Here is a 16,526-nt window from a genome sequence, read left to right on the forward strand (position 1 = left end):
CAAAACACCGAATTATAAAAATAATAAGTTTGATAAAAAAAATACTAGAGATAAAAGCTCGATTAAATGCCATCGTTGTGAGAAATTTGGTCATTATGCTAATGAATGTAGAACAAGCGAGCATAAATTAGCTACTTTCAGGAATCCGAATAATGGACAAAGTCCAAAGACCGAATTTAAACGCGAATATTCTAGTAAATTCTGTAAATATTGTAGAAAAGCGAATCACGATATAAGTGAGTGCCGTAAATTAAAACGTAACGAACAAGATAAAACCGCAGAAGGAGATGGTCAGGAAAATCACGATAGGTCTATCAGTGAAATACAATCGGAAAGTAACGTTCGTATTATAACACCAATAACACAGGAACATATTACGTGTTTTTCGGATAAATTTGTTAAAAACGAAATTAAATTTTTAATTGATAGTGGTTCGGAAATGAACATTATAAAAATTTCAAGTTTAAAAGAACACATAATCGTGAATGAAAAAGATAAAAAAAAGATTAAGGGCATTAATGCAAGTCCAGTAGAAAAAGTAGGATCTGTGGTAATTCCAATTTACATTAACAAACAACTTTTTACAGTTAAATTCGATATTGTATACGATGATTTTCCAATACCTGAAGCAGGTATAATAGGCATAACATTTTTGAAATTAAACAAAGTCGTCTTAGATTGGGATAAGGAAATATTAATAGTACCAGAAAAAAAAGAAATCGATAATAGCGCGTTAATTATTCCACCGCGAAGTAACTGCGTTTTACAAATTAGAGCGGACGAACAAATTAAACACGAATTTATTACGATAAAAAAATACGAGATTAACGAGGACGTAATTATAGCTAATAGTATCAGTCCAGTAAAAGGCGATAAAATTATAAGTAATATAGTAAATATATCGGAGCAACCATTTATTATCGATCAATTAACCACGAGTAATCTAAAGTGGGAACCTTTTAATGATTGTGTTTTTATTGCTAGCGAAGAAAAATACGCGGATAGTAAAATTAGTAAAATGAAGGAAACTATTAAAACGGAACACCTTAACAACGAGGAACGTGATAGTATAATAGACTTTTGTAGCCGTTTTTCTGATTTATTTTTCTTTGAAGGTGATCAATTAGGCGCTACTGATATAGTTACACATAAAATTAACACTCCTAGGTGCGTTAAACCGATAAATATACGTCCATATAGGTTACCACATGCATATTAAGATGGGATAGAGAGACAAATAAAAGAAATGAAAGAAGCTAATATTATACGTGACTCGGTATCACCGTTTAATTTTCCTTTGGTAGTCGTTAAAAAGAAAAAAGATGCAGAAGGGAAACAAAAAATGCGAGTATGCGTAGATTTTAGGAAACTTAACGAGGTCACTGAAAACGAAGCGTATGGGTTACCAAATATTCTAGAAATATTGGAATCATTAGGTTCATCAAAATACTTTTCGACTTTAGACCTTGCGAGCGGTTATCATCAAATAATGGTAGATAAGGGGGACACGCATAAAACAGCTTTTTCTACAAAATCAGGTCATTACGAGTTTTTGAGATTACCATTTGGACTTAGTTCTGCGCCTGCAACGTTTACACGGGCAATGAAAGCAATTTTAATGGGTTTAGAGGAGTTATGTACGGCGTATCTAGACGACATCGTCGTCCATGGGTCAAGTTTACGTGACCACCAAAATAAATTAGAACAAGTATTCACACGTCTGTGATCGCATAAACTTAAGTTACAGCCAGTGAAATGTGCGTTCTTACGTAAAGAGGTGGTATATTTGGGGCATTTGATTAGCGAAAACGGGGTAACACCAGATCCGAATAAATTAAGTTGTATTAAAGATTATCCGAGACCTTTAACTGAGAAGGACGTTAAATCCTTCTTAGGTTTACTTAATTATTACCGTCGATTCGTGGATAACTTCGCCAAAATTGCTAAACCTCTAACGAACTTATTGAAAAAGAACACACCATTGGTATGGACTGACATGTGTGAAGACGCTTTCCAAGAATTAAAAAAAGCATTAATGAACCCACATTTATTAGTATACCCTAACTGGGAGAACGGGAATTTTAACTTAATGGCGGATGCAAGTCAATATGCTATTGGGGCCGTCCTTTCACAAGGGGAGGTACCAAAAGATCAACCAGTAGCTTATGCAAGTAGAACGTTAAATAAGGCCGAAACGAACTACAGTGTAATTCAAAAAGAATTGTTAGCGATAGTATGGGCAGTTAAATATTTTAGGCCGTACCTATACGGGAAAAAATTTAAAATAATAACTGACCATCGACCATTAACATATTTATTTAATATAAAAGATGTTTCATCTCAATTAATGCGCTGGCGTTTACAACTCGAAGAGTACGATTACGAAATTGTTTATAGAGCGGGACCACAGCATGCAAACGCGGACTGTTTATCACGTATACACGTAGTTACAAATAATGAGCCAATTAACGATTTCGATGAATTTAAAAAGGCGGAAAATAAACCGATATTTAATTCTAAAATCAAAGAAATAGAAGGCAGTATTAAACACGCGAAACCCGACGAAAACGTAATTTTACCTATATCAAGCGATAAAATAATAACGCATCCTGCGATAAGAGAGATAATTAGTAGTAACAATTTACTAGGTCAAATAACGTTTAGGCCCGGTTTTTCAATTGAATTTATTCGTCGAATAACAATAGTTATTCGACAGATAAGAACAAATAGATAAATAATCAGTTTTTCAATGTCCGAATAAGCTTATCTGTCAAATATAGTTACGAATAAGTTATCTGCTACTTTTTGTATCAATTAATTATTATTCGGCGGATAACTTACAGCTGATAACATATTCCTATTGTTTATCTGATTATATTTTATTACAAAAAGCCAGTTTTTAATTTTGATTTTTGATTTTACAAATTAAATTAAAGTAACTGTGGTTTTTTACTGTTAATTTATCATGGATTATATGGATTTATTTGAAGACGACGATGACTACGAATTAATTCAATTTTTAAATTATCAACGTCGTGTGTACACGGTACACCAAAGACTTGATCATTTTGAAAAATGGGATGACCATGATTTCAAGGTCAGATTTAGACTTGGAAAGGATGTTGTTCTTCAAGTAGTAGAATATATTGAAGATGAAATATCATCACAAACCAATAGGTGAGCTTAAATACATGTTTGACACATACATAAATAATATTATTTATGTATCAAAATACATCATTTAAATGATAATTTATAAATGTATTCAAGGAATAATGCCGTGACAGCGATTAATAAACTATTGTTGACTTTGCGATTTTATGCTACTGGCAATTTCTTGATAACGGCTGGTGATTTTATGGGTGTGAGTAAAACCACAGCTTGTATAATTGTACGAGATGTCAGTGTAGCTATAGCAAAACTTCGACCACGATTCATCCGTATGCCAGAGACCGAAACTGAGATAAGAAATTTACAACGTCGTTTCTATCAAATAGCAAAATTCCCAAGAACAATAGGTGCAATTGATTGCACTCATATCAAAATTCAAAACCCTGGTAAAAGTTAATGTAACATTTATTAGTAATATTGTATGACTTTAATAAAATTAAAACAATGTTAATAGGTGGTCCCAATGGTGAATACTTTCGAAATCGTAAAGGGTATTTTTCTTTAAACGTACAAACAATTTCATGTCCAGATTTGAAAATAATGGATGTCGTTGCACGTTGGCCAGGGTCATGTCATGATCAAACTATTTTTAAGAAGTCACGTGTTTACAATAAATTGATTAGTGGTTATTGGAAAAATAGTCTAATTGTAGCTGATAGTGGCTACGCTAATTCACAATATGTTGTCACTCCATACTTAAATCCTCAAAATGGCCCTGAAGGGTTATACAACGAATCTTTAATTAGAACTAGGAATCCAGTTGAGAGATCATATGGGGTTCTAAAACGAAGATTTCCAATCCTATCTTTTGGATCACGCTTAAAAATTGAAACCACCCAAGCTATGATCATTGCATGTTGTATTTTGCATAATATAGCATGCGATCATAATGATTTAGAACCACCTGAACTATTAGGTATGTGTATGCCAGTTATAGATGACTTAAATTTAATAGAGGAACATGAACCAGAAGAAGGAAATGCACGCATAGAAATCTGAGATTAAATCAACTCCTAAAAGTGTCAAAATTATTGACATTTGAGGGTCGTTTTTGAGCTAAGGCTAATCTGTAGTTGATTTAACATTGATTTAGTTTAAAATTATTAACACTCATAAGAAATGACTTGTAACATGTTCAATTAGTTGTTATAACATCAAATATTGTCAATTTAACTTCATTCTATACTTAAAATCAGAAACTCTGAGGTCAAATCAACATGACTATGAGTTTAATCAAATTCTTTTTAGTAGTTGAAATTACTACAACTAGTGTTAAAACTAATACCTAATGCTTTCATTTGGACATAGGAAACTTTCAATTTAACAATATTATCTTGTAATTCAAACTATAAATATTTGCTAATTTAAAATAAAAAACTAATTGAATTGACTAATAACCATTAGCTTAAAACTAGTACTTATTGCTTCTATTTTGACCAAAAATAGTTTTCAAAATTAAGATAATAAATTATTCAAATTAACTAACAATCATAAGTTTGAAACTAGTACTTATTGCATGTAATTTGACAAAAAATAGTATTCAAATTTAAAAAGTTATTCTTATGTATTTTTGATACATTCAATATTAATTGCTTGATTACTATTTCATAGTATATACACAATAAATAGCAAAATAAGACAATTGTGGATAACTTTTTTTAAACTTACCAACTATTTTGTTGAATTAATAAATTATTTAAAAAAAAAAATAAGGAAATAAATAAATACAAAACGCATGTACTAATAATTAAAAGACACATTTGTTTATTATAAATATATAGTAATTACATTTACAAATTGTATACATAATATTAATATTGATAATTATTACTTACAAAAATGTATTATAAGTTGTAGTACATTTACATTAAAATATTTTATACTAAAAAGAAATAATGTTCAGTAACACATTTTATTTTGTACTTTGAACTTCAGTCATTAATATATTAAAAAAATGGTTAAGTTTAATTGCTATAAGGAAATTTAAAAAAAGCATATATATCTAACTTTTAATACATTTCAAAGGGCATACCTTAGAGTTGCATATCTTTTATTGTTTCCTATAATACGTAATACTGTAGGTGTAGGATCGCACAAATCATGAACATAATATCCAACTAAATTATTATTATCATTAAGGTTATCACCTCCTATTTCATATGCATGATAATGAAAATCATAACCAATAGTATTTAAGGGCTTTAATAAAAAAAAGAGAACTTTACTTTCTCCAACAAGTATAAATACAATTTCACCAAAGATGCTTCCATCCAGGTTTGTTTCCATAACAACCAAAACTTTTTTTTTATAATATATACCTTTAAACTCTAACCATGAAGCTAGAAAACAATTAATTTTTAATTCTTTAGGAAGTTGTGTAAATATTTTTTGAGAAAATTCTGAAGAAGAGTTAATACATTTTCCTATGCCAAGTTTTAAGTTTTGGTCTTTAAATGCAGTATTTAATAGTAAACGATTAAAATTGTAATTTATTTGCTATAGTATACCCAAGATTAATCCGGCAAGGGATAACATTTGCTAATGACTTGAGAATTTTGTGTTTGGCTTCAAACCGAATACTAGATGTTAAAATAATTGGACCATTTTTTCTTAGAATATGACCATAATGAGTAAGCATGTGGAATTTAGGTTTTAAAGTACTTTTAGATAAAAGTAAATATAATTTGTTGTGTTCATAAACAAGAGAATCTAATAAAAATGAACTATCTCTTTGTATTTTACGAGCACAGCATAAATCAGTTATTTGATATAAAAGGAGGTAGAGTTTCCAAAAGTTTGAAGATGTTGGAACTAATTCACCAACCATCAGGCTGAAAAATCTGATTAAGCATAACATTTCAGAAGCTGACATTATTAAAATACCTTTTTTAATATTAGTTTCACGAATCAGTGGAGGTACATTTTTACGCTCTGTGGTACCATAATTAAAATAACGTAATCGGTTATTTAACTCATTCAATGTAAAACATCCTTGATCGATAAGACCTGAAATTATTAGTGCCATATCGTACCGTGCTACACCTTCAGGTATGTCATGCATGAAGTCGCAAACTAAATTTTCAGTGACATGAAAGTGTTGAATTTTGTGAAAAATACATTGCTCACGAACCCCAGTTTCAGATACATTATTATGTTTAATATCAGACTCATAATTAATCACATTTCTAAGAAAAGTATTTGATTGATGACACATTTGTTGGAGTTCTTGTTTTGGGGATCTATATATACGACAGTAAAAATTAGCTGTGAAACTCTCAACAAAACCTAAAATGGAATTTAAACCCAAATTGTCACCCAAGACTAAACCAAGGGTAAAGTAAATTTTGATTTCTTCGCCGTTAATACAAATCATAATGCCTTCTTCTTGCAAACTTACTAATTCTTTAACAAGTGCTGAAAACATTTGTTCATTAGAAATTGATTGATATCCTCTATCTTGTGCGTGAAATAGAAAGGCAGGAAATATATTATTAAGTGAAGATAAGTACTCTGGGGGAAGCCCCGGAACTGTGTAGTAAACACATCCCATTTTGTGGATACCGGAATGAGACCCAAGAGTATTCCCTAACTCTACATCATCATAATAAAGGAATATTGGGAATACAAATTGATTTTTAAATTTAGATCTCATGTTTTTCCACGTAGAACCATCCAAAAAAGATGTTAGTATTTCTTTATTGTTTAATGAATCATTAATAAAATTATTTACAATTTTGAAAACATCAGGTAATTCAAAAAAATATTTTAGATTTTTTTTCATGGATAAAAGATGACCTTGAACTGGTACCATTACAATTTTATCATTACCATCAACATTCCTTTTTTCTTTTGTATAGCCAACAACTATAGTTTAAAGAAAACATTATGTTTCAACAAGGTTTTAGTTCTGAAATATTCAGTTTTGACACTAGAAAATGAATTTTCTACAGTTTCAAACATATTTTCAATTGTTGAGTATTCAGAAGAGTTAAGTTTTCTCAAAACTGATAAAACTTTACTTTTTATATCTACTATTAATTCACTAGAAAATATATTTATTATTCCTTCAATTATTTCTTGTAGTAATGATCCACTTACATTAGATTTAGTCATTAAATTTGCAATAAAACTTAGTATAACTTTTTCAACTTTTTTTTTAAATGGCGGTAAATTAATATTTTCTGTATCATGACTTACGTCAGAAGAAACTAATTCATTTAATAAAATTGTTTGTTCAGATAACTCATAATCTGTATTGTCATTATAGTTAACTAGAGGATCAAATTTTAAAGGATTTATATTAATGGACTCATTTATAATTGTATCTTCAAATGGTGCTAAACTAGAAATAATATCATTTCTATCATTTTCCTGATTATATACATGGTTTCTATTTAAATGTTGTCTAAATTTGTGCAACCCACGAAAATTGCGATGGCAAAATGTTTGCTTACAACAGTAGTATGGTTTTTATCTAAATTATGAATAATTTTTAAATGATAAATTAACTGATGAATAGTCTTCAGTTTTTTATTACAAAGAAAACAAATATAATTCATGACTGATCCAGTGATCCCTAATATATAACTTATATAACTAACTTAATATTATATACTTCCTATTTTAGATATATTACATTAATAAGATAATACAAATAGGTAATTACTGTGTATTTAACATGTCAAACTTATTGGAGATAGATGTAGTAATGGCAGATAGCTGGTCATATTCAGTTTTCAGTCCATAAATATGTTGTTGAATGAAAATCCACGACTCGTAACATTCACGAGGGTACGAACAGTTAAGGCCAAAGTATGCTTTAAAACAAGCGTCTAGTGCTTCTAATGGGCTGTTGAATGTCCAAAGTTGATTATCTACACGGACATAACTTTGACTGATTGAGGACAAATCTTCACCAACTAAGTACACAAATGGCTGAATAGTACAACCAAATTGACAATATTTATTTCTTCTTTGAATAATGTCTGATTCTATTTCTGAAATATTCTGTAAAAAATAAATATTTCATTAAACAATGTACTAAACTAATATGTCAAAATAGTTTTTTTTTTTTTTTAATTTTAGAGTATACATAAATATTGAATACAGGTGTGACATAACTTACTGGCACAACTGTGACAAAAGATCTGGCAGATTCTTCTAAAGATGGTTTCCAATTTTTTTTTACGCCACTCACATCACATTTTTTAATGATTGTTTTTGTTGGTGTTAGATATGGTATCAATAATATTTTAATAACATCAGCAGTATTATTATCTGAAAATTACATGTATTTTTACTTTTAGATTTAACAACAACAAACAATTATTAATTATTTTTAAATTATTAACAACAATAAAAGTACTAGGCCAGGGGCAGATTAAGCCTTCTGAAAACTGGGTGGGCAATTGGGCGATTTCAGTATATAGCATAAGCGCAATAAAATTAGTTTAATATATAATATTATATCAAAATTGTTCACCTTCATAAATGTGCACAGAATCTAATTTGCTCAGCAAACCTTTCGCGTGTTTATCTTTAATGGAGCTTCTCCTCACATTAATTAATATATTGGAAACCTTAGTCCATTTTGTAAGATATGCTTTCCAATCTGGAAACAATGTTTTCTGACTCGGATAGTCTAAAAAGAAATCTTCGGAAATCTACAAAACAACATTAGGCAAAAATAATTAAATAAATAATTTTGGAAATATGAATAAAATTGATTAAATAAACTCACTAGCTCATGACCTCTAGGACTTTTCAAAACAATCCAGGATTCAAACAAATCATTAAGGTTGCGTAGTTTCAGATCAGGAAACTCAGTTTTTCTTATTTCATGGGTTAATATCCATTTTACTTTTATATCTTCAAACAAAGCAGAACATCCTTCATTTTTAAGCCACTCCTTTGCTTCTTGAATATCGTCTAGGTTATTAAGTACAAAATATAAGTAACAATCTACATATGTGGATTTTATTTAAATTCTTAATCAAAATAAATACCAGAAAAAGTAATATTGGATTCAGTGTTACGTAATGAATCAGACTTTTTTCTATTCAGATCAATGGCGCCAACACTCCTCAATCTTCTAGACACATTCTTCCAACGCTCAACCAATTTGCCTTTGGCGTGTGTTTGATTAGGACCTTCAGCTTTGGCCGGTATAAAGTAAACTCTCTAAATAAAATATGACAAAAAACAATTAATCTGTTTTAGAAGTATAAGATACAATATTTCAAACAATAATAATATGCTTCAATATAAATCATTTAATTATTTTTTGAGCAGATAAAAAAATTATGTTTTCATTTACCTAAAAATGAAAGTTAAATATTAGTTGTAATAACTGTAGATATTGAAAAAAGCATTATCAAAATTAAACAAAATCAAATCAACCTGTGCTTAGTTATAATTTAACTTCACCTTTTGAGCAAAACTATTTTAGGTATTTATAAAATTAAAATCTTCTATGGGGTAGAAAAAAGAGTTATGGGCAGTTTGCTACCAAGTAAGTTTAAGTTTATAACAACATTGAATTAAAATACAATTTACAAGTTCAAATTACATGATCTTTTTCAGATTAAATCAAAATTCCCAATATTATCAGGATTTTTGACAGTGTAACAATCATGAATTAAAGTTTTGTGAAATTTAGTTATTAAATTAATATTTTTATATATGCTAACCTGTTCTTCCTTAGGAAAAATTTCATTAATTAAACTAGATATTTTCCGGAAAAAAAAATCAGTTCCCCTAAAAATGAAATACATTTTTAAAATAAATTATGCTTATGTACAAATAATTACAATTTAAAATCATTTTTAAATCCTGTGTTATAATTTTAAAATGTATTAATGACTTAGAACAAGTTAATAACACTGAAAATAATATTTTCAATTAATATATATTATACCCAATACTTGCACTTTAGTTGTAATCAAATAAATACATATAAACTAACAGACTGTAGTCTAAAAGTAGATCATATATGTATTAAGTATAACATATTAAAGACCGAAAGTAGGTAGGTAGGTACCTCAGAATCATTTTAATCTATATGTGATAGAAAATACATTAATCCACATACAGCATACAACATACTTGCTCTGATCTTGAAAAATAAAATTAATTAATAATTTTGTCAAAGTGTTTTGGCCTTCTTCTGAGAGACAACCATTGTTTAATTTGGAATCAGCTAATATGAATCTGCCATCATTAGTGCTTTCTAATAGGTCCATAATAGTCTAAATAATTTGTATAGGTACATTTTGATGCTAAACTATAGATTTATATTTTATACATAATAATATACAATAGGTACCTATGTATATTATTATTTATTTCTAAATTCATGAATGTAAAATACCTGTGAAGTCCAATTCATTGGATTATATGTACCAAATTTTACATGACTGTGAACAGAACTAACTGAAGAACTGCGAGACGAAGAGGAATCATATGGAGAATATCTATTATAGCTACGAGATACTCTAGTTTGATTTTCATTAATTTCATTTTTCGAAATACAATACTCAGGAATTTGTTCGGGAATTTGTTGAACATATTCAGCTGATTCTATCAAAGCAGCATTAGGGTCGGGAACAATAAAACTATCAAATAACGCCTATAATGAAATTAGTTTATATATTATTGATCATAGTCAATTAAAACAAACTACAAACCTACATACCTACATATTTTTTACATGATTCAAAAATAAGTAACTAATAGAATATAATGTATACAGTAAACAACTAATTTAAACTATAAAGTACTTACTTCAGACAATTGACTGTCACTGTTGTCCATTGGTAAATAGTACGACATTGTCAACAAATATTTTATTTAAATTCGAAAAATAAAATAATCGAGAGACAAAAAACAGCACAGCACATGTTCACATCATTGATGATGGTTGAATTACAATTTCATTTTCATAATCGTTATTCGTTAACTGCCGTTTGTTAGTGATAACAACGCGCCACAGAGTGTCAAGTTGATCGTTTGTGAAGTAAATTTAACTAATCTGTGGTTGAACTAACACTCCACTGTACTTATTTATAAATAACTAGGTAAGTAGTGAAAACCTTATAAATGTTTTGGGTTCGTTTTAACATTTATTCTTTTAGTCAATTTAATCATTTCTGAAGTTAAATTAACACTCCGCTGTACTTATTTATAGATAACCAAGTAGTTACACCTTATCAATATTTTGGATTCATTTTAACATTTATTGTTTTAGATTCGTAAGTTCTATACAAATTTATGTTGAATATTAATTAGTTTCAACCTAAATAACAAAAACATTATTTTAACTATTATTATTGTTATTTCAAAAACATAATAGTTTTGTTCTGAATTTCTATTGTAATTTATTTACCATGTTAGCTTGATGTGAAAATAACGTGTTGGTAATATTGAATTCAAAACTAATGCTGTGATCAATACAACTGTGTTAAATGCTAGTGTAACTTTTCATTGTGTTAAATAAAACTCAAGGAAATTTAAAATCACTTAAAATAAATATTTATTTTAAACTGCGTCTTGGAGTGACATAATATTCTTAAAACAGCATGCCAATGGAGTTATAATAAATGTATAAGCCACTGAAATTAAATAAGAACTTGTGAAACCAAATTAAAATTGTTAATTTAACTACTAAATTTCTATGTGTGTGCAAGACAGCAGTTAACTGAAGAATATTTTTCAGTTTTGATATAATCATATTGTTTCAGCTGAGTAAAGATTTTGACCAATACTCATAGCCAAAAATAGAATGTCAAAATGCTTGTAAAAATTATGTAAATATTGATGTATATTTTTTAGCAATAAATACATTTTGTAATCATTTAAACATTTCAAAATAAAAAATAATAATAACTTCTAAAACAATAACAATACAAACAAGATAAATATTATTTTAACAAAGAATAAAGTTTTTAACTAATTTTAATTTGTTGTACATATAACTTTATACAACATACAGCATTACTAAAACAAAATAAAATAATAATAAGTTGAGTGTAGAACATTAAAGTTCATTTAATTTCTGTTTTTTTATAGCAATATCCAGTTCTAATGACTGAAGTTCAAGTGCATGTTTTTTTTTCAGGAATGTCATATTTTCTAAATGTTCCTCTTTTAACAAGGTTTTTTGAAGTTCAATCAATTCTTGCTTTTTTTCTGTTAATATAATGATTTTCTCACTAGCTGATGTCTGACTATGATTTTTTTTTTTACTAGAAATAAAATAAAAATTAATATTTACGCAGGTGATGATAACACTTCGGTATTTATCTCTTACTTGCTAATTTTTTATGTTTTTCGGTTGTTCTTAATAGTTTTGTGGACTCTAATGGGGTCCATAAATGAGTGTTTTCATAAATACTAGAGGTACCAGGCTGATTATTTATTGGATTGTCCATTAGTGCTTCATTTGTTGCATGCAATGTATCCTCCAAGTTCAATACTTCTATAAAATAAATATACAATATACAATAAACTCATTTGAATGATTATTAATAAATTGGACATGGACAAAACTCAATTTTTATTATAATTATTAGTATAGTAGTAAGGTATAACATACCTTTACAATGTAATATAGATTCATCTTCTTTATTAACCATAATGTCATGACCATCAAATATTATCTCCTGTTCAATTACTGAATTTTGTTTCAAGAGGCCTTGATTATGTTTAGTTAATTCAAAGCTATCAATGTTTTCAGTCACTATTGCAAAAAAAAATAATTTATTCATTAGTTATTAGCTATTAGATTCATATATATGACCAATGCAAGAAATTTCTCGTTCTTGGTAATGAACTTAAAAAAAATATAGGTACTTATATATTTATTATAAGATGTTTTAACGTTGAATAATATTATTATTTATTTTTTTAGAGTACCCATTAAAATAATTTTTAGGATCTCTATACAAAAACTTTGATTTTAACTTGATGATCAAAATACACAAGTCAAATTTTGTGTTTAATTGTTAGAAAAATGAATATGCAACAACGAGAACTACATAAATAAATTTTCTAACCTTAACAAAAAAACCTGAGTTAAAAAACAGAAATGCCATCTGACTTGACTTGTTCAATTTTTATAATAATTAACCCATCAATATTTAAATACAACTATTAGATAGCTATGAATTTAATTAAATTTGATCAAGGTTATAAAAAAAAATAAGAATGGTTTAATTATAAAAGATATTAAATGTTTATAGAAAACTACTTACTATCACTATCATATTTACTAGGTAGTCCTTCTATCGACAGTTGCAGTATTTCATATAGAGCTTTCTCCGAATCACTGGACACTGTATAAGGATCTTTATAAGGACCACCCCCTGTTTTAAACAAATCGCTTTTAGTTCCACGTAATTGTTTTTTTACAGATTCATACTTCAAACGAAGACTTGTAGAATCTCTTGGCTATAACAAAAATAGTACAATCATATTTTATACATGCAAAATTCAAATTCTTACACATCCTGTTGTTGTAGAATTGTATTTTTCAGCAATTATCAGCCAACACTTATTTTGGTATAAATCTAGTTTAGCGGCCACGCGAATTTTTCGATTTTTTTTGCCGAAACCCTAGAAAATCAACGTTTTATAAACGATGGTGCAAAAAAAAATTGGCGGAAATCAATAGTTTTTGAGTTATACCATTTTGAAATTTGAGTTTTTCTACAATGTACTTATATGGGTAATTTTATGCAAAGATTCGAGCTAAAATAGTGTGGCGCAGTGGTCTGCACCCAAAGTACCATTATCGTGATCTCGGGTTCGAACCCGACATTCAGAGAAAAAATTTTTGCACTTTTTTCCTCGTTTTTTCGTCGAATTAATTTTGCCCCTTTTAACCCTGCTAGGTGACTCAGTGCAACAAAATGCATTTTTTTAACCCTGTGACCTACTCGAGGTGGTGTTGCATAGCAAATCGAGGGATATTTTCGATTTGTGCGGAGCGGAGCGACGGCGCCGAGGAGCGTAGCGACGAGTGCCGAAACACGCGCAGTCAAATTTTATGCATTTTACATTTTTACATTTTTTAAAATGCATTTTAACCCAACTCCTACTTGAGGTTGTGTTGCATAGCAAGTCAAGTGATGTGTTCGTTTTTAAAAGTCTGAGTGAGCGCAGCGATTAGGTAATCCGATGTCCGTTATCGAATGTACAAAACTCAAATTTCAAAATGGTATAACTCAAAAACTATTGATTTCCGCCAATTTTTTTTTGCACCATCGTTTTTAAAACGTTGATTTACTAGGGTTTCGGCAAAAAAAATCGAAAAATTCGCGTGGCCGCTAAACTAGATTTGTTCCCTTATTTTTATCCTTCCAGGATACTGCATTTGATTGTTTGTTCTCCAATATATGTCAGTTTTCAAGCGCAATATTTAACAACAACTCTTTTTCTCGAAAACTAAAATTCGTTGCCCTGGATCTTTTTTCATTGTTTTGATTGTTAGACATATCGAATGAAAATATACAATTTAATTTAAATGTAAAAACAAAAATAATTACTTTAAAATTTTAAAAGGCACACAAGCATCAAAACATTCAAAACAAAATAATTTAAATTATTATTATAAACAAATATCACATTATCACAATAATCAACGTTATCATTGACCAATCATAATTAAATCAGCATGTGGAACTTGTACCATAATGAACAATTCCTACCACATATTAGTATCAATAAAATGCCATTAACTTTATCCGTCGAATAGCTATCTGAAGAATAAGATTACATTGAAAAACAGTTATCAATTTATTCAGAAGATTATTCGACAAATAAGTTTATCCGATAGGTTAGATAGAAGGCAGTATTAAACACGCAAAACCCGACGAAAACGTAATTTTACCTATAACAAGCGATAAAATAATAACGCATCCGGCGATAAGAAAGATTATTGGTAGTAACAATTTGCTAGGTCAAATAACGTTTAATGAAAGTAATTTTTTCGTTGTTAAACAATTAGACAAATTAATAATATTTTACAATTTAAAAAATAATTATTATACAGAGATGAACGCAGAGCAGTATTATAACGCGATAGCCGAAATTAAGTTATTCTGTGTCAGTGAACAAATTAAACAATTTTCAATCATTAGATTAGAAGGGTTAACGACATTGACCTGTTTCGAGCGCAATGTTTCGTTTTGTTTTTAAAAACACTGATATAGAAGTAACGATATATAAAGAACAATGTTTTACGGAAGACGAAAAAAATCAAATAATTAAAGAGTATCATGACACATTAGTAGGGGGGCACCAAGGTACTTCCCGTACAGTAAAAAGATTAAAAATGAAATATCAATGGAGAAATTTGAAACAAGATGTAAAAAACTACATTAAAAAATGCATTATTTGTCAGGGAAACAAATCGGGTAAAAAAACAAAACAACCTATGTTAATTACTTCTACCGTAACTACTACGTTTCATAAAATATGTTTAGACATAGTAGGACCATTACCCGTAACAAGTTCAGGTAACTCGTATATTTTAACTATACAAGATGAATTGTCGCGTTATGGCGTAGCCATAGCGTTAGCCTCCACAGACGCAACGACAGTAGCACAAGCATTCGTAGAATGTTTTATATGTATCTATGGTATACCAGTTACTATTCTAACAGATTGTGGTACCAATTTCTTATCAAATTTGTTTAAAGACGTTTGTATATTATTGAAAATTGAGAAAACTAAAACAACTCCGTGGCATCCCCAATCAAATGGTTATTTGGAACGATCACATTTAACTTTGAAAACGTACTTACGCAGTTTCGTAGACAAAGATAATAATTGGGACGCGTTAATTAGTTATGCTATGTTTTGCTATAATACCACGGTGCATACTTCAACGAATTATACTCCGTACGAGTTAGTTTTCGGGAAAAAACCAATAATTCCGACACGTTTTTTTCAAACGACTGAACCACAATATAATTATGATAATTACGCGTTAGATTTTAAAAGAATAATGCAGGAAACACATAAGATAGCAAGGGAAAATCTAATAAAAAAGAAAAATTCCAATAAGCAATATTATGACCAAAACGCAAACATATTAGAATTACACGTAGGAGATAAAGTGTTATTAAAAGAACAGAACAAGAAAAACGCATTATGTTTTAATTGGTCAGGGCCATACGAGGTGATAATGATTCACGACAATGAAAATATAACAATAAAGAAAGGGAGGAAGGACTACAGGATCCACATTAATAATACAAAAAAATATTTCGAGACCGATTTATGAACACTTCAGGTGTCATAACATATTTATATATATATAGCTGTAGGATCCTCTAAGTTTTTTTTATTTTGTT

At 28.9% G+C, this 16,526-nt stretch overlaps 3 protein-coding genes across 3 annotated transcripts; 1 reads left to right on the top strand and 2 right to left on the bottom strand.

The window, feature by feature from the left end:
* Nucleotides 1–2,965: 2,965 nt before the first annotated feature.
* LOC126552224 (putative nuclease HARBI1) lies at nt 2,966–4,170 on the top strand. Its single transcript, XM_050206921.1, has 3 exons — nt 2,966–3,177; nt 3,271–3,557; nt 3,626–4,170. Exons 1-3 carry the CDS (start codon nt 2,966–2,968, stop codon nt 4,168–4,170), a joined length of 1,044 nt encoding a protein of 347 aa, XP_050062878.1.
* Nucleotides 4,171–5,647: 1,477 nt separating this feature from the next.
* On the bottom strand, nt 5,648–6,721 carry LOC126552254 (uncharacterized). Its single transcript, XM_050206954.1, has one exon. It carries the CDS (start codon nt 6,719–6,721, stop codon nt 5,648–5,650), a length of 1,074 nt encoding a protein of 357 aa, XP_050062911.1.
* A 1,071-nt stretch (nt 6,722–7,792) lies between these two features.
* LOC114119410 (uncharacterized) lies at nt 7,793–11,001 on the bottom strand. Its single transcript, XM_050206955.1, has 7 exons — nt 10,954–11,001; nt 10,541–10,798; nt 9,177–9,351; nt 8,912–9,099; nt 8,654–8,834; nt 8,297–8,448; nt 7,793–8,178 (listed from the first exon to the last, which is right to left on the bottom strand). The coding sequence occupies exons 1-7, from the start codon at nt 10,999–11,001 to the stop codon at nt 7,834–7,836; spliced, it is 1,347 nt and encodes a 448-aa protein (XP_050062912.1). The 3' UTR covers nt 7,793–7,833.
* Between the last annotated feature and the right edge of the window lie 5,525 nt (nt 11,002–16,526).

The sequence above is a fragment of the Aphis gossypii genome, chromosome X (genome assembly GCF_020184175.1).
Source record: "Aphis gossypii isolate Hap1 chromosome X, ASM2018417v2, whole genome shotgun sequence".
In the NCBI taxonomy this organism is placed as follows: Eukaryota; Metazoa; Arthropoda; class Insecta; order Hemiptera; family Aphididae; genus Aphis; species Aphis gossypii.